The 19,646-nt window shown below is 41.9% G+C and overlaps 1 protein-coding gene across 1 annotated transcript in view; it reads left to right on the top strand.

Annotated features, from left to right (window-relative positions):
- The window catches only part of LHFPL1 (LHFPL tetraspan subfamily member 1), a 38,906-nt gene extending 26,443 nt beyond the window's left edge, over window positions 1-12,463 (top strand). Inside the window, exon 3 of the mRNA XM_057718986.1 lies at window positions 11,685-12,463. Coding sequence (XP_057574969.1) covers window positions 11,685-11,866 — 182 coding nt within the window. The 3' untranslated portion in view covers window positions 11,867-12,463. The remainder of the gene's footprint in view (window positions 1-11,684) is intronic.
- The last annotated feature ends 7,183 nt before the right edge of the window (window positions 12,464-19,646 follow it).

Genomic DNA, 19,646 nt, shown 5'->3' on the forward strand with positions numbered 1-19,646 from the left:
CAGTGAAATTGAGGGGAAGGTACAGAGATTTTCCATGTACCACTTGCCCCCACATATGCACAGTCTCCCCCATTATCAACATCCCCCACTAGAGTGGTACGTTTGTTACAACTGATGAAGCTACATTGACACATCATCATCACCCAAAGTCCATGGTCTACATTATGGTTCATTCTTGGTGTTGTACATTCTGTAGGTTTGGGCAAATGTATAACGACATGCATCTATCATTACAGTATTTATCATACAGAGTATTTTCACTACTTTAAGAATCCTCTGTGCTCTGCCCATTCATTCCTCCTCACACACCTCCAACCACTGATCCTTTTATTACCTCCATAGTTTTTCCTTTTCCAGAACGTCTTATAGTTGGAATTGTACAGTATGTAGTCTTTTGGGAATGGCTTCTTTCACTTAGTAATATGCATCTAAAGTTCTCCCATGTCTTTTCATGGCTTGAGAGCTCATTTCTTTTCTGGATATACCACTGTTTATTTATTCATTTACCTAATGAGGGATCTCTTGGTTGCTTCCAAGTTTTGGCAATGATGGATAAAGTTGCTGTAAACATCTATGTGCAGGTTTTTGTGTGGATGTAAGTTTTCAACTCATTTGGGTAAATAGCAGGTAGCGTGATTGCTGGATCTTATGGTATGAATATATTTAGTCTTGTAGGAAACAGTCAAACTATCTTCCAAAATGGGTGCACTCTCTTTTTATGCCTCTCTGCTCTTCCTCCAAGGAGGACTTTTTTCTTTGGATTACTTCTCTGGCATTCTTGGCTTCTAAGCTGGAACTATGACCATGCCTCCTGCAGAGAAATATTCTCTGTCAGATTCATTCCTACTCTAATTCCCAACTCTGACATGCACACCAATGTTGGGCCCCACAAAGAGCATTGGCTTGTGGCTAACCCTTCCCACTAACTCATCATGAACCATTGACATCTGGCCAGACACCAAATCCCTGAAGAGCATAGGACTGGGGCCCTAGGGAGGGGGGTCAGTTTAAGTAGCACGCAGTGATAATTTGTTCTCTAAACAGCAGAGATACAATAACATAACTTAATGCTGAATCAAAGGAAATAGAGTCAAACTCCAAACCAATTTGATTTGCAACTTGGAATAAAAGCAACATGTCTTGATTTAAATGTCAGGCCCACTGCTGAGTGATGATTTAATAACTTTTATGTGGGATCTTGTCACAGCAAATTCAACACTGGAATAGAATGACTCAGAGATAGGGTGTTAGAAATGATACAGAAGAGCACAAAAAGGAACAGGCTTATCCAGAAGCTTTGCATAAAGCTAATTTACAGTTAGGACTTTTTCTCTCCCTCTGTCCTGCCACCCAATCTTTCTTTTCACAGATACCTATGCGTGTATGTAGACCCAATCCCTAGGTGTGATGTCAGCTCACTGCAGTATTTTCTGGGGACACAAGTCCTTGAACAATTCTAGCATGGAAGCTCAGTCAGTGCATTCAATCTGAAAGGCAAGACAGCAGTGAGCCTGGCTATTTCTGAAGGGGATCTACAAAAACTCATCTAGTCCTATTGCTCTATCTTTACATAGGTACTTAATTATTTTCTCTCATTTTAAAGTTGAGAGAGCTGAGATTTAGTAGGGTTAAGAGATTTCTTCAAAGAAAGAAATGTCATATGTCTCTTGACTCCCAGGGAATCCTAGTTCCTTCTTAATACCGTGAGATCTCTCTCCTTGACCTTCCCCAACTTCCCTGGTCTAGCACACTAGAATGCTCAAAGCTGACCATGCCTCTACTTTCAGTCAGCTTCCCAGGTCAGTAAGGAACCATGCATAGCTGTTCTTAAGGGAGGAGGATTCATTCTACTGGGGTAATCTTTCAGTCACCAAGATTCATTTTGGAGGTAATTCAAAGTATAAACCTGTGGTGTTTGCCTAGATGACGGTTGAAAATGTTAACATTTTTTGGCCAGATCATTTTCTGTTGCGGGAGGCTGCTCTGTGTGTTATTGGATGTGTCACAGCATCCCTGGCCTCTGGTTAACTGGTCTCTGCCTATAGCATAAAACTGCCTCCAATCCTTTTTACACAGAGCTTTTAGGTTAATCTTCCCAAACTGTACCTCTAACTCAGTGGTTCTTAGTGGAAAGCAATCCACTCCCCCTCCCACCTCCACCCCCAAGGACATTTGTTTGGCAATGTCTGTCAATATTTTTGGTTTCCACAGTTAGATGGAGGAGGTCTAAGTTGCAGACATCTAGTAGGTGGAGGCAAGGGTGTTACAATGCACAAAACAATGCTCTCCGCCCACCATTCCCCCCCCCCCCATTACAACAAAGAATTTTTTTGGCCTAAAATGTCAATAGTGCCGAGGTTGCGAAGCCTTGCTCTATCGTATCATTCTCTGATCAGAAACTTTCCATTGTTCTCCACTCCTTGTGGGAAAGATGACACATTTCATGGTCCTTCCTGGTCTAGATTCAACTTATTATTTGCCAACTACAGCTTCTTTTCTGAAACAACTCTGAATGGAGTGCTGTTTCTGAAACATGCGGTCTGCTTTCTCATTTATATAACTTTCCTCACACCAACCTCTCCCCCTGCACAGAATGCCCACTTCCCACTATTAAAGTCTGGTTGAAATGCTGTCTCCTCTATAAAGCCCTGCCTGAGCCTGAATCCTCCCAGCTACAAATAATTCTTTCTCTGGATGTTACTGTACTATTTTACTCACATGTCTCTTAAAGCATTTATCACATTCAGAGTAGAACAGAAAATTTGAATTGGAAGGTGCTCTTAGAAATCGCTCCAGTAAAATTCCTTTCATTTTAAGAAAAGGAAATTGAGACCAAGAAAGGTGAAGTGATTAGTTGAAGGTATCATACTTTCTCATAAAACTTGGACCATAGTAATTTGTATCTTTGATTCCACTCTTCTGGGATGGTTAAAATGGATGACCATGGGCTTAGTCCTGGCATTCAAATCTCAACACTGACACTTGTGCGTTGGTAAAGTAATTCAGCTTTCTGAGATTCAGTTTCCTCCGCTCTAAATGGAAATAATCATGGCTGTTGTGAGAATCAAATGAGATGGGGTATTCAAAATGTATGGCACATAGTAAGTACTTGATAAATATTTGTCACGTGAATAGAAGGATCAACTGTACTTCAAGGAATAGAATTTAGGGACTGGTGATGGTCCAGGGGACTTCACTAAAAGGTGTTTGGAGGTAAAGTGTGGTAGCTCATTCTCACTGTTCCCTACATTTTCATCCTTCCATAGAAAACACGAGTTCCTCTGTAGGCTCTCAGACCAGTGTCCAAGCTTTCTGTGGAGTAGGTGAATAATGGCAGCAGATCTCAACTTGGAAATGTAGTTCTTAAAAGGTTTGCTTTATTTTTCCCTTGTGCAATGCTAGTGATGTAACCTCTCTGTTCCCTCAAATAGAAAAGAGTTAGGATTGTGGGGAGAGGATTGGATAGAAGACCTATTTCCTTGATTTCTCCTTAGTTTCCTGTGTGGCAGCAGCCTTGGACTTAGATGCTAGGCAATGGCCTAATAGGCATCTCTATGAGAGGAAACTCTGCACTTGGGGTGGCAATGGGGGCACTTTGGTGTTGGCTCCTAGCCCAGTGATACCTGGTTCTGACTTGACTTCAGTAAGGTTTATTAAGGCCTTTCTAGCTAGCTCTTCACTCTGGAGCTGCCCACTGTGTCAGCTTTCCTCCTGCTTAGGGCTTTGGGGTAATGGCATGCTATGAATTTATTCCTTTCATTTACAGAAACAAGTCTTTCCCTGGTCCCAGGGTGCATGTACCTAATAGAAAAAGCCCTGCTACTCCAATGGGGGAATGACCTGACAGGCGACTGAAGAAACAAAATGGGACTTCTGATGCCTCTCTAGACTAGATTGGGAGCGTGCCAGAGAGGAGGGAGCTTCTTGACAGTGGGCTCACCCCAGAGCTGGCTCCTGTCTTCTCTGCCATGTGAGCACAGGAGATTTTTTGTTGGAGGGGCTAGGAGAGAATCAAAGGTAAGTCTATTGCAAATTGGTTTAGGAGCCCCCTCTTTAGAGCTTACAGATTAAGGCTCCTGTAAGAGGAAAACGGCTTTTGGGAGGATGAGGAAAACTGTAGAGGGCAGAGAACCAGATTGAAAGTAAAGATACTTGGTCTGGATCCCTACCATTACCATCTGCTTCTGAGAGAGTTCCTAGGGCTTTTGACTGAGCCTCACATTCTTGTCTGTGAAGTGGGTGCAATATAGCTTATAGCCTTCCTTCTAAGGATGATAAAAGTTGAAGGTTTGCCCATCTCTAGAATTTTCACTCTGTGAAACCCAAAGCATTATATAAAACCTCCTACTTTTACTGAGTGAGTGAGTGTCTAAAGGGAGGTAGAACAAGGTTGGAGGGGGGATCCAGATCTATTGGCTGCTTGCCTCAACACTGTATTCTTTTTTTTTTTTTAGAGCATCCCAATGGCAGGGAGGGAACTATTTTTAAACTAGTTCTTTTTTTTCCTTCAGATCTTTATTGGAGTATAATTGCTTTACACTGTTGTGCCAGTTTCTGCTGTACAACAAAGTGAACCAGCTGTATTTATACATATATCCCCATATCCCCTCCCTCTCGAGTCTGCCTCCCACCCTCCCTATCCCAGTCAACATTGTAGTCTTCAGTTTATTCTTCCCAGAGTTCCACTATTATTGTCCATGTTGAAGTTACTTTGTAGATAGTTGGATTCTTTTCTTTAAGAAGGCTTCTCTTTCAGATTTATCCCCTCTCTCTGAAGATTGCATGGTTGTTGCTCTCACCATGAGTTTGGGTGTGGGCTGTGGGACTTCAGGAAATCATATGACTGCCTAAGTCTGTTGGTAAAGTACCATCTCCTCTGAAGAACTAAGATTTGACACTCGCCATGGGAGAGTATAAGGAATTCATTCATTCATTCATTCATTCATTCATTCATTCAAGTACAGAAGGAAAGGTACACTGTACTAATGAGGGCCTCCAATGGAATTTGACTTAGGGATGTCAGGGAAGGCTTCCCTAAGGAATTAATGATTGAGTTGAGCTCTGAAAAATGGTTGAACATTGACTAGGCAAAGAGAGTGATGGGAAGTGTATGTGTACATGTGCACATGCACTAAGCATTTTAGGCAAAGGGAACAGAATGTGCATAGGCCTTTTAGCACATTCCAGAAACAAGTAGAATAGCTGGTTTTGTAACTTTAATTCAAAATTTGTCATAGGTTTGGGTGTTGAGGGTTGAAAATGCAAGTGTATTCATCTTTGAAGTATTATTAGGCTGAATCATACTGAGCACCCGCTGTTGAAAGAGCATGGGAGCATTATCAAGAAAGAAATAAATACATTCACTCTGTTAAGTCAACAATCTAGAAGGAGGTAAAGAGTAAACGAAAAATACATGATATGAAAATCTTCCTTCCAACATTTTGCCTTACAGGTACACCTATGTAAGGGGTATATAAATGAATTCCTAGAGGGCTACTTGGTTGAGATGACTTGAGCCCACTTGGGAGAGTCAGGGAGACTTCCTGGAGGTGCTGAGTCCTGAAGAGTATTCTGAGGAAGATATGAATTGGTGAATAAGAGAAAAGAAGCTGTTTATGGCAGAAGAGAGAGCATGAGTGATGACTTGGTGGTAGAAAGATTATTTCTGAGTTGGGAAATTTGGGATAAATTAGCCTGGCCCTAATGGAAAAGCAAAGCAGACTAACTTGGGGGCATCTTAGACTCTTTGTATAACATGCCAAGCAGACAATTAAAAGAAGGAAAATTAGGGTTCACTGGGAACCATGTGAAGAGAAATAATTGGTTATTGAAAAGTAACTTTTCACGAGGGGAGGTTGACCAAGACGGTGGAGTGAGAGAACATGGGGCTCACCTCTCGCCACACAAACATCAAAAATGCATCTATATGTGGCACAATTCTCACTGAAAATCATCTGGAAACTAGCAGTAAAACTCCTACACAATCGAGTCTGTATGAAAGGTACACATGTATTTGTGTAGGAAGGAAAGAAAAGTGATTGGGTCAGGACCTATGTCCCTGGGAAGGGACTCAGAGGAAAAAGGGAGAATGCAAGGTTGGAGACCCAACTTGAGGATTGACAGGTGCTTGCTGCGCCCCAGCCAAAGGCAAGAAAGCACTCCAGCCTCACTCACTCCACATCACAGTGCAGCACTGGATCTGGGGCAGCCATGACCAAGGAGAAGACTTGACCATGGGATGCAGAGGTGACCAGGTCCCAGGGCAGAGTCTGGGTGGAACAGCTGTGGCTATCATTGGTGCTTACTCAAGCAGTGTATCAGAAGCAACCTAGACCTCTAATTCCCACTGTTACACTATAGCTCAGCCCCCAATATACACTGAGAGTTCACATGGGCCCTGCCTGCCTTGTGGTGTGGCTCCACAACAGGGCATGGGTGGCAGAGGCTGGGGCAGTGATAAGCTATGAGAGAAAAAGGAGATTTGCACCTGAGGCTGTGTCTGAGCAGAGAGAGGAAACAATTGTAGGCGTCTGCACAGGCAGCACATCAGAGATAGCTTGGTTCTCTGTCTGGGGCTGACTCGAGCAGAGAGCCTGCATGGGGCCCCCTTGCTTCAGCACTCCCCGTATCTGGGGCAAGGGTCCTAGTTTGGGGAGAGGGGAAAACACACACATAAAGGCAACAGAGCCAGCTTAGGCTCAAACATCAAGGCTTCTGCTCCAGCAACATGGCATCAGATCCCACCCTTGATAGGGTGGTGATAGCCACTGAGCCGAGAGGAAGTCCCACCTCACACCAGCTCCAGCTCTAGCCCCTCCATCTCCAACCCAAATACATGGAGATGAAACAACATGCTACTAAAAAGCCAATGGGTTGGAACTTCCCTGGCAGTCCAGTAGTTAAGACTCTGTGCTCCCAATGAAGGGGGCATGGGTTCGATCCCTGGTCAGGGAACTAAGATCCTGCATGCCACACAGCTCGGCAAAAAAAAAAAAAAAAAGTCAATGAAGAAATCAAAGAGGAAATCAGAAAGTACCTTGAGACAAATGAAAATGGAAATACAACACTCCAAAATCTATGTGATGCAGCAAAAGCAGGTTTTTGTTTTTTTTTTTTTAGTGTTTTTTTTTCCCATTTTATTTATTTATTTATTTTTTGAGGTACACCAAGTTCAATCATCTGTATTTATACACATATCCCCGTATTCCCTCCCTCCCTCGACTCCCCCCACCCTCCCCTTCCCAGTCCTCTGAGGCATCATCCATCCTCGAGTTGAACTCCCTTTGTTATACAGCAACTTCCCACCGGCTATCAATTTTACAGTTGGTAGTATATATATGTCTATGCTACTCTCTCACTTCGTCTCAGCCTCCCCTTCACCCCCCGCCCCCCCCAAACCTCGAGTTCTCCAGTTCATTCTCTGCATCTGCATCCTTGTTTTTGTCTTGTTGGCAAAAGCAGTTCTAAGAGGGAAGTTTATAGCAATGAAGGCCTTCCTCAAGAAAAAAGAAAAATCTCAAATAAACAGACTAACCTACCACCTAAAGGAATTAGAAAAAGAAGAGCAACAAGAAAAAAAGCCCAAAGTCAGCAGAAGGAGGGGAATAATAAAGATCAGAGAGGAAATAAATAAGAGTTTAAAAAAATAGAAAAGATCAATGAAACCAAAATCTATTTTTTTGAAAAGATAAACAAAATTGATAAACTTTTACCCAGGCTCACCAAGAAGAAAAGAGAAAAGGCCCAAGTAAACAAAATAGGAAATGAAAGAGGAGAAATAACAACCAATACCACAGAGATACAAAAAAATAATGAGAATACTATAAATAGTTATATGCCAACAAATTAGCCTAGAAGGTAGAAAATTTCTAGAAACATACAACCTGACAAGACTGAATCAAGAAGAAACAGATAATTTGAACAAACTGATCACTAGTAGTCAAAATGAATTTGTAATTTAAAAAAATCCCTGGAAACAAAAGTCCAGGACTGGATGGTTTCACATGGGAATTCTACCAAACATAAAAAAAACATGAAACCTATCCTTCTCAAACTATTCAAAAAAATTGAAGAGGAGGGAACACTCCCAGATTCAGCCTATGAGGCCACAATTACCCTGACACCAAAAGCAAACAAAGATACTACAAAAAAAGAAAATTACAGGCCAATATATTTGATGAACATAGATGAAAAATCCTCAACAAAATATTAGCAAACAAAATTCAACAATATATAAAAATATCATACACCATGATCAAGTGGGATTTATTTAGGGGATGTAAGAATGCTTCAATATTTGCAAATTAATCAATGTGATACACAAATTAATAAGAGAAAGGATAAAATCACATGATCATCTCAATAGATGCAGAAAAAACATTTGACAAAATTCAGTATCCATTCATGATAAAAAACTCATCAAAGTGGGTACAGAGTAAACATATCTCAGTATAATAAAGACAAGGCCATTTATAGCGAACCCACAGCTAACATCATACTCAACAGTGAAAAGCTGAACTCCTTCCCTCTGGATTCAGGAACAAGACAAGGGTGCCCACTCTTTCCACTTCTATTTAACATAGTATTGGAAGTCCTAGCCACAGCAATCAGACAAGAAAAAGAAATAAAAAGCATCCAAATTGGAATGAAGAAATAAAACTGTCATTACTTACAGATGACATGATACAACATATAGATAACCCTAAAGTCTCTGCCAAAAAACTATTAGAACTAATAAGTGAATTCTGTAAAGTTGCAGGATACAAGATTAATATACAGAAATCTGTTGCTTTTCTATACATTGTTAATGAACTACCAGAAAAAGAAAGTTAAAAAATCTGTTTTAAAATTGCATCAAAAAGAATAAAATACTTAAGAATAGACTTAACCAAAGAGATAAAGACCTATACTCTGAAAGCTATAAAATATTGATGAAGGAAATTGAAGATGATACGAAGAAATGGAAATATATCTCATGCTCTTGAATTAGAAGAAGTAATATTGCTAAAATGGCCATACTATAGAAAGAAAGAAATGTATGGATTTAATTCAATCCCTATTAAAATAACCATGACATTTTTCACCGAGCTAGAACACATAATCCTAAAATTCATATGGAACTACAAAAGACTCCAAATTGCCAAAGCAATCTTGAGAAAAAGAACAGACCTGGAGGTACAACCCGCCCAGATTTCAGACTATACTACAAAGCTACAATAACCAAAACAGCGTGGTACTGGCACAAAAATAGACACATAGATCAATGGAACAGAATAGAGTGCCCAGAAATAAACCCACACACTTATAATCAATTAATTCATGATAAAGGAGGCAAGAATATACAACAGTCTCTTCAATAAGTGGTACTGGGAAAACTGGACAGCTTCATGTAAACCAACAAGATTTCCTCATACTATACACAAAAATAAATTCAAAATGGATTAAACATATAAACCTAAGACCTGAAACCATAAAATTCCTGAGAGAAAATAGGCAGAACACTATTTGACATAAATTGCAGCAGTGTTTTTTTTTTTTTATTTGTATTTTTCTCCCAAGGCAAAAGAAATAAAAGCAAAAATAAGCAAACGGGACCTAATTAAACCTAAAAGCTTTTGCACAGCAAAGAAAACTATCAACAAAAAGACAACCTATGAAATGGAGGAAAATATTCACAAATGATATGACCTACAAGTGGCTAATATCCAAAATATACAAATAGCTCATACAACTGTATATTGTAAAAACAAACAACCCAATCAAAATTGTGCAGAAGATCTAAGTAGATATTTTCCCAAAGAATACATACAGACGGCCAACAGGCACATGAAAAGATACTCAATATTACTCATTATCAGAGAAATTCAAGTCAAACCAACAATGAGACAACACATGACACCTGTCAGAATGGCTATCATCAAAAAGTCTGCAAATACAAATGTTGGTGAGGATGTGAAGAAAAGGGAACACTTGTAAACTGTTGGTGGAAATATAAATTGCTGTAGACACTATGGGAAGCAGTTTGGCGGGGGGGAGGGGGTTCCTCAAAAACTACTATATGATCCAGCAATTCCACTCCTGGGTATATATCAGGAAGAAAATGAAAACACTAATTCAAAAAGATACATGCACCCCAATGTTCATAGCAGCACTGTTTACAATAGACAAGATATGGAAGCAACCCAAATGTCCATCAACAGATGAATGGATAAAGAAGATGTGGTATATATATACAATGGGATATTACTCCATCATAAAAAGAATAAAATTCTGCCATTTCCAGCTACATGGACCTAGAAAATATTATGCTTAGTGATTTCTCAGACAACGACAAATACTGTATGATATCACTTATATATGGAATCTAAAAAATAATACAAATGATTGTGTATGGCAAAACAGAAACAGACTCACAGATATGGAATGCAAACTTTGTTACCAGTGGGGAGAGGCAAGTGGGGGGAGGCAAGATAGGGGCATGGGATTAAGAGAGACACACTATTGTGTATAAAATAGAGAAGAAACAAGGATATATTGTATAGCACAGTGAATTATAGCCATTATTTTATAATAACTTCTAATGGAGTATAATCTGTAAAAATACTGAATCACTGTGCTATATACCTGAAACTAATATAATCTTGTAAAACAACTATACTTCAATTAAAAAAGAAAATTGTCATGAAGATCAGTCTTGACATCCCCACCTGACTGACCATAGTCAGAACTCACTTTTTGCAAGACTGTGAGGTGGGTGAAAGTCACTGCCCACCTTTTTTTCTCAGGATTCCTCTGCAATTTTGTATCACTGGGCATCTACTCCAATTTCTGGAGTCCTATTTGCTTAAGCACTTGATTTTAGCAGTTACTTATTACTCTGATCCTCTTTTTCTTTGGGCATTGACCTTTTCTGACAGATCTCTGAAAAAACTCAAATACTTCAAAGGAAAGACTCTACCTCTGGTACAATGAAAGTTAAGTGATGGGGTGGATGTTTTTGAGAAGGTGCCCTTTCCCATTATCCTTCAAACTGAAAATACTCCTTAGAAGCTTGGCCTTGATTCCAATGCATATTTCCTTCCTGGATGTTGAAAGATTAGGTTATGATAGAGACACATGGTATGGAGCAAGGAATTTGATTTTGCCTGCAAATTTCCTGATGATACAGGATATAGTTCTTTGAAGACAGTCCATGCACTGTAATATATCAATGTGGTTAAAAGTGGGGAGCTTCAGAGTCAAGGTGAGCCAAGGTTTAATATCCTGATTCTACCATTTTCTATCTGTGTAAATTTTCACAATTAACCTGTACCTTGGTTGCCTCATGTATAAAACAGGGGTAATAAGAGTAGCTAACTCATGTAGTTACTATGATGATCAATGAAATTATACGTCTAAAGAACTTATCATAGTCCTTGACACTTGATCAAGTTGTTCTTGTCATCATTGTCATTAGCATCGCCACCACTGCCACCACCCACACCACTTTCATGTTCCTACTGTAACAGAGTAAAATTTTATAACCTCTTGCTAAAGCTAATACCAGCCATCAGCAAGGGAAAAAAGGAGAAAAGAGTAAGCCCAGTTGCATTTACTGTTTCCTACTCTCACTTTAACCCTAACATCTCAAAGAGAATGTATGAGAAGACAATCTAACCCTCATGTCTCTGTCCCTATTTCCACAGGTACCTGTCGGCTTGGCTGGGCCTATTACTGTGCTGGAGGTGGTGCAGCTGCAGCCATGTTGATCTGCACCTGGCTCTCTTGCTTTGCTGGAAGAAACCCCAAGCCTGTCATTTTGGTGGAGAGCATCATGAGGAACACCAATTCTTATGCCATGGAGCTTGACCATAGCCTCAAACCTTGAGCTTTGGCAGAAGATTGGAGAGGGTGGGAAAGTGGAGGGAAGGGAGGCTTGAAAAGAGGTACTAAGACTAGGCTAGTTGCTACCCACTTGCCAGCCAGTAGTGTAACCCAGTGTTTGCATGCTTTTTAACTCACCAGTCATTCAGTTTCAGTTTCCCTTAAGCCAGTGGCTATTTGCAAAATGCATCAAGAACAATAATTCTCGGAATTCTCTGGTGGTCCATTGGTTTAAGACTCTGTGCTTCCAATGCAGGGGGCGTGGGTTTGATCTCTGGTTGGGGAACTAAGATCCTGCATTCTGTGCTATGTGGCTAAAAAATAAATAAATAAAAATAAAGAACAATAATTCTCTCAAGTGTTTACCTAGCTGGTGAGTACCCACTAGCCCCCAAGTCCCAAAATAATACAAAATAAGAAGAAAGATCCTCAGTTGAAAAGTAACTGCACATTCAAGCAGCTCTTCAGAGTTCTACAGCTCCTATCACTTACCTCAGAGCTTAAAGTTTGGGTAAAAACACTTGTGCAGGAAAGGGCCATGAGATGGACAGGGCTGGTTCCTACCACTCTATTCCTTTGGTCCTCCCCTGATATTATTGCCATCTCCAAACATCTGTGGAGTGCCACTGCCCAAATTTCTGTGACTTTCTCAGGACTATACCTTGACTCCTCCTTTAGCAAGCTTATGGGGAAGGTGACTCCCAATGGGGAAAACACTAATCAAGGATGCTTCCATATAGTCTAAGACCCCTTCCTCATTATGCTTTAGAATATTCATGAGTTCTTTTTGTGTGCTGGCTGGGTGATTGGCATCAAAATAGTGGCAAGTATTCCCTAGTCCCTCATAGATACAGAAATGGTGTTCATGTTTTGAACAGAGACTAGTGTTTGTTGTGTGCTCAATAAACACAAATTCAAAATGATGACAACAAGGATGTTTCTGCTGGTTCTTTATTGAAATCCCTATTAGAGTTCATTTTTATTGACAAGGAAATCCACAGTGGCCTTTTGTCCCTATAGTCATTTCTAGCATGACACACATTTCTCCACCTGTTTCAAAGACTACTCATCAAGTGCTTTCCTTCCATCTGGGGTGAATTAGACATAAAAGAACACAGTCCTGATGTCACCTAAGGCGGATGTATTTTTAGGCCTGGCTTCCATCCCATCTGTGCTCAAGGCTGACGGATGGTGTAGAAGAACTTTGTATCTCTCAGGGACAGAATTTGTCTCCCCTCCGCACTCCTCCCTAATTAATTCAGGCTAGCTCTATTGTTCCATAACTATAGCTTTAGGGACTAGGGAGGGCCTGTGACTCAAAAGGCCAGCTCATCTGTTTCTATTCTTAATCACTCCAGAGTGGTTTAGGTACAGCCCGGTACAGCCATACCTGGGAGGAGAGAAATGGCAAAAAATGTTCTTATTAGTTATATGCCATCCCAAGAAGGGGAGGGTCCATATATTGGTCTTATGTAGGTAAGTGAATTCAAGCATACACTCCATTCATGAGCTCATTCATTCATTTAATCACTCATTCAGGACACACTTTGAATATCCTACTATATGCCACTCTCTATGCTAAGTACTGGGGAAAAAAGATAGAGTTTCTCACACTAAAAGTGATAGGGTATTGATAGACATGTAGATAAATAATTGCCAAATAGTGTATTAAGTGCTACTAAGTGAAGGGAGTGGGGCCTAAAGGATCACATAGAGGAGCTATTAATCCCATTTGGGGTGAAGTGGTTCATGGGAAAGATTTCTAGAAAAGATGATGCCTAAGATGAGTCTGAGAGAAAAATAAGGGGAGTTAGTCAGCAAAGGCTAAGTGTGCACCATACAAGGGAAAATGGAAAACGAGGCACGAAGACATGAAAAACATGGCCCCATCACAAGAACGATGAAGAGAGAGGTAGCAAAAGATGAAGCTGAAAAGGGAAATACTAATGGGATCTTCTACACTTGGATAAAGAGTTTGGTTTTATCCTAAAGAGAGCCATTGAAAGGGAAGTGATGTGAACATATTTGTGTTTTTCAACGATCAGTTTGACTAATGTGAGAAGAATGGAAGAAATAGGGACAGACCATAGACATTTCAATAATCTAAGTATAAGAAGATCAAGTCCTGAACTAAGATAGTGACTGTGGAGCTGGAGCAAATGGATGAATTTGAAAGAAGATATTTAGAATATTTTGTTACATACCAGAATTAAAATATCTTATTAATAATTTTATACTGAGTAAATGTTGATAATATTTGTGGTATACTGGGTTAAACAGAGCATATTAAAATTTTAAAAAGATATATAGGAAGTAGATCCCATGGTACTTGATGTCTAATGGATACGTGTAGGTGAGGACAAGTGAAAATTTTGGTATGATCACTCTGGGATGTGGGCTACCAACGAGATGGGGGATACTACAGGAATAACAGTTAGTGAGGAACTGATGGTCAGATTCACGTCAAGTATCATCTTCCTCATGGAACTGGATTAAGTGTTTAAGGTAAAGCAAGTTGATCATACCTCCCTGGGAGGAAAGCAATGTAATTAGGTTTGCAGCATCCCCTTTCCCCAAGAAAGATGACGAAGAACAGGTAAAACAAAAATGAAACTGGCTCAAACTTCTTTTTTATTGTGCAAGCACAATAATGCAACTGTAATTTACGAGAGCTCGGTGTATGGAGACTATGTCAAGCCTTTGAGAAAATGCAGATTGGTCTCTTTAGAAAAGGCTGTTGGATCATGGGATCTTTCTTTTCAGGCTAGGGAACCTTCTGGAATTCTGTGGGATAGAAAAAAAAGGGAAAGTGATATGTGTTTAAGTCAGGGTATTGGCAGGAAACACGAGTTTACCTAGCTGAGCTTAATGAAGGGGCTATTTATGGTAGTGTGGGTAGAGTTCAGGGAATCTACAGTGAAGGTGAGGCATACAGAGACGATGAATGGTGGGGAGCTGTTATCACCCCAAAGACTGAAGGGGCAAAGGGAAGTAACTGTATTATTGGAACCCAGCAAGAACTGTAGCTGTGCAAGAGACATTGCCTGATAGGAGCTGTGTCTTTAGGTAGCACAGTGTGAACTCTGCCCAGATGTAACACAGATGGGAGGGAGACAGGGGCATAAAATCTTTATCTCCCTCTCTTCCCACTCTCTGATCTCCTACCAATGCCCACCATTAGCCAGACCCAGCCAGATGCCAGCTGGCAAAAAAGCCTGTTGCTACAGTCCATTGAGGTCACCCTCCTTTGGCACAGAGCATGGCAGAGAAGGGCAGAGAATGGACCTTGAGGGTGTGAGAGGCACATGGAAAATAACAGCTCAGCGAGTGTTCTCAGCTCCCGATGCTACCATTCCCTTTCACACTGCTTCCCAGGAAGTCAATGTTTTGCTGCCCTTTGTGGCCCACATACCTGAACACACTGTAAATTAGTTACACCCTGGAGAGGAGACTGAACAGGAAGGGGTTAATTCAAAAGAACCATTTAAAATGACTGTCACCTTCTATAAGGTATTAGTCAGTTGGCATGTTTCCTCTCCTTTTCCAGGGAAAGGGGATAGGATTTAAAAGGGATTTTTTTTTCCTGTGAAGAAACCAGGCCTGCAGGGGCTTATATTCAAAGAGGAATCCAGCCCCTTGTTCAATTTGAATTTAAATTCCTCCCTGCCTGTGTCTGGTTTCTTTCCTGGCAAGCCTTGTTTTTGCATACATGTCTGACTAGCCTGTTTTTTTTCCCTCTTTGGCCTAGAGCACACTCTTGGAAGCTGAGCCTGCTTCCTCTGGCTGCTGTTAAGCAGAGAGGAAGGAGAGCCCATGGGTCAGGGTGGGGCTGAAGTAGCAAACTGAGGTTCTCAGAGACCGTGGTCTGTCCCACGCCTGGCTGGCTGACACGCTCCTCACCTGTGCACACAAATCGAGTGCTTAACCATGAGTCCTTTCTGACTCTTGGAACCACTTAGATCTTGTGTGTAGAGGGGTGAGAGACAGGAGGCTATTCACCTGGGGTTGGTTCAAAACCTACTGAGTAGTTCTTAAGAATCTATTTAGCAGAACATTCCTTCAGGAAAGAATGTCAGATGGACAGTACCCACCCAATTGGCATGCCTCTGCGTCTGTAGGTTTACAGTTATAATTTCTCCACCTTGGGTGGTCTTTAGCATACTGCAAGTGTCAAGTCACTCAGGTCTGTCTTGAGTGATGCCTTCTCCCTAGTGTCACCTCTCATTATCCCTGCTCCCAGGGGAGTCGCTGCCTCCATTGATTTTCAGATGCTGGTGACTTCCAGGCAGTGGGTTCCTGCCTTGCAGGAGCATGTGCCCTGAACCAAGATGCACAGGCTCTGGCCTCTGAGCTTCTGCAAGAGTAGGTGGTAATATGATGTCTGAGTTGGATGAGGGGAAACCCTGGGAGGATGAGGGGATGAGGAAGCTGCTGGCAAGTAGAGGCTTTATAAACTGCCCAACAATTTGCACTAAGAGAGAGGTCTGGCCCCTTCAAAATGTGATAAGGACACTTTCTTCAATCGGGCATTCACTCTTGGTAGAAATATTAATGTGGAGAAGCTTCAGGAATTTTTTTCTTCAAATCTTTTTTGGAGTATAATTGCTTTACAATGTTGTGTTAGTTTCTGCTGTACAACAAAATGAATCAGATGTATGTATACACATATCCCCATATCCCCTCCCTCTTGAACCTCCCTCCCACCCTCCCTATCCCACCCCCTAGGTCATCACCAAGTATCCAGTTGATCTCCCTGTGCTTTGCAGCAGCAAGAAGCTTCAGGATTGTATTTCGTCCCAAGGCAGCCTGTTGGTGAGAAAGAAATGGAAGTTTCAAGAAAACTGGTAGTGAATGCATTTTGTGAAAGATGGAAGGCAACACACTTGATGGCTTGAGGAGAAAGCTGTGCTATTTCTAGAACTCACAATCAATCTCTAACCAGACCTAGTAAAGCTTTCTTAGCAGACCGAAGGAAGGACCCTTACAAGGAGTCATCTCTGCTCTGTGTTCTAGGTTTAAAAGCATTTTCTGAGCTGGAGGGGGGCTGAAGTTGAAAGATATTTATTACTGGACTCTCAGATGTAGAGAGATGCACTTCCAGCTTCAATTTTCATTTCGTCTACTTATGAGATTAGACTCCCCCAGAGTTGACCTCTTCTCTAAACGCATCGAACCCCCAATGAGTCCTCAAAGCTAACAGCAAATAAACAGTTGCTGTGTGTGCACACAAATGATTTAGATTTTCATTATACAGAGCTGCTGATATGTCAGGAGGCAGAAGTAGAGGGAGACAAAATACTTGGTTTTGACTGGAGCGCTGTATCCTGCTTCTTCCTCCCTCTCCAGAAAGGAGGCTCCAGAGAACAGTACTTGGGGGAGGAGGGCATCAAGGCCAGCTGGCATCCATGAAGGCAGCCCACAATGTTGGCTCCTTTTCATGTACTGTCTCTACTTCTTGAAGAGGTGGTGGCAGCTACAGAAAGGAAACAAAGCTGGTAGAAAGATCAAGGGTAAAAAAGAGGGGTAGATGAAGAGGTAAACATGGGAATCATTCCAGAGACACATTGCCTCCCCCTATTGTGGCCTATTAGAATCTCATTTGGGGGAACTTTGCATTTTTTTTTTCTGAGATATCTCCTTGTAAATCGAGCTAAAATACTGCTCCTCCCCTCCTGCCCCAGACAACATGGTAAAGTGAAGACAGTTAAGGTTTTGGTGTCAGACAGATCAAGGTTTGAATCCCAGCCCAGACACTTCCCAGCTGTGTGTCCTTGGGCAAGCTACTTCTCTGAATTTATGAAACTTTCTAAGACAGCCTCTCCTATCTGCTGTTGGCCTTCACACTCCCCAGGATCTATAGAAGGCATTTACCATCCAGTGACCCCATATCTTTCAGTTTGCACTGATCACTCTAACACAATAATTTTGAATCCTGGTTCACATTAGATTCCTCTGAGAAGATTTTTTTAAAATTTTGTCCCACCCTAGTCCAACTGAGTCAGAATCTCTGGGGGCCCCTGGACCATAGTATCCCATCTTCATTGTTGATATCATCTGCTGACCCTCTAGTCATCTCTCATTCATTGAAGACTTCAGCACCTGACTCACTTTCTTTTTTCCATTCCTATTTCTGTCTTCCTTTTGGAAATTTCAACATCCACGTGAACCACTCTGCCAACTGCTTGGCCTCTCAGTTCTTTGACTTCCTTACCTCCAATGATATTTTTCTTCCTTCAAGCTCTGCTGCTCCCACTTTTGACACTGGCAACAAATGCACTATCACCAAAATCCAGATTTCAAGCCTTCCATTCCTGACCAACACTTCTTATTCTTTCAGCTCATGTTCTTTAATATCCCCACGCTATTAACGCTTTGATCACATCCTACTTACCCAATCTAAAGTCAATAGTCCATCAGTGTAATCACCTCTTGAATAAATGTTCCACTCTTTTGCCCCCTACTCACGCTGTAATATATTTGTCTGACAAAATCTTAATTAATCCTGGTTAAATTTAATAATCTGCCTGGCCCCAGCTGTTCACAAAGAAAAACAACTGTTCTTGCATTTTCTCTGTCTATACCCACTCCCTTGATGAGTTCATCCAATTTCATGGCTTTAAATATTATCTATATCCTTGCTATTCAAAGTGTGAGCTACAGTCCAAAAACATGGGAGTGCATCAGAGACTTAGAATCTTGGGCCCCACCTCAGGCATACTGAATCATAATTTGCATTTTAGTAAGATCCCCAGGTGATTCACATTCATTAAAGTTTGAGAAGCACTGATCTATGTCAGTGGTTGTCAGCGCTGATTGCAAATTGGAATCAGCTGGAGAGTTAAAACTGCTACCTTTCAGAAGTTCTAATTTAATTGGCCTAGGGTAGGGCCTAGACATACATAAATTTTATAGGTCACTATGTGATTTTAATGTACAGCTGTGATTGAGAACCACTGACTTAAATATTGATGACTCCCAAAGTAATATCTCTAGGCTAGTGCTGGCTCACTAGTGGGCAGAGTTAGTATCCAGAAGACTCTGGGGCTGTTGTCCACCCACTGGTGGGTGAAGCCAGGTCCTTGGGTTAGTGCCGGACTACTGGCAGGCAGAACTGGGTCCTGGAGTCTGGTTGCAGGGCCAGGATAACCAAAGTAGGTGTCAGATCACTGGTGATGGGGAGGGGGGACTTCTTGACAGAGTTGGGTATGGGGTCTGAAGCTTGTATTGGCCTGCTAGTGGGCAGGTCCAGGCCCAGCTGGGGTAAGGGCAGGGTCTGGCCTACTGATAAGTAGGCTGGGTCCACAGGCTGTAGGACTGTGGTTTTCTTGAGTCTGGTGTCTGCCCTCTGGTGGGTGAGGCTGGTCCAGAGGCTAGAGCTGGCTTCCTGGAGGGCAGGACCAGGGCCGAGGGGATTCTGGGGCTGGTGGGTGGGGCTGCATCCTGGGCCCTCCGGTGGGCAGGGCCTTGTCCAGAGGCCGCTGTGGGCTCAGGGGGTCTAGGCAGCTGGTCTGCTGAAGTGTCCCTGCCCAGCTTGTTGGTCGGCCTGAGGCATCCCAGCACTGGTGCCTGCAGGCTGTTGGGCCAGGACAGGGCTGAGTTCTGGGGCTAATGCGCTAGAGGGAGGAGCACCAGTATCCCCGTGGTAGAAAGAGCTCGCCCAAATGGCTGCCACCAGTGTCTGTGTTCCCAGGGTGAGCTGCAGTTGCCTCCTGCCTCTCCGGGAGACCCTCCAAGACCAGAGGTAGGTCTGACCCAAGCTCCTATCCAATTACAGCTTTTGCCCT

The sequence above is a fragment of the Hippopotamus amphibius genome, chromosome X (assembly GCF_030028045.1).
Source record: "Hippopotamus amphibius kiboko isolate mHipAmp2 chromosome X, mHipAmp2.hap2, whole genome shotgun sequence".
NCBI classification, from domain to species: Eukaryota; Metazoa; Chordata; class Mammalia; order Artiodactyla; family Hippopotamidae; genus Hippopotamus; species Hippopotamus amphibius.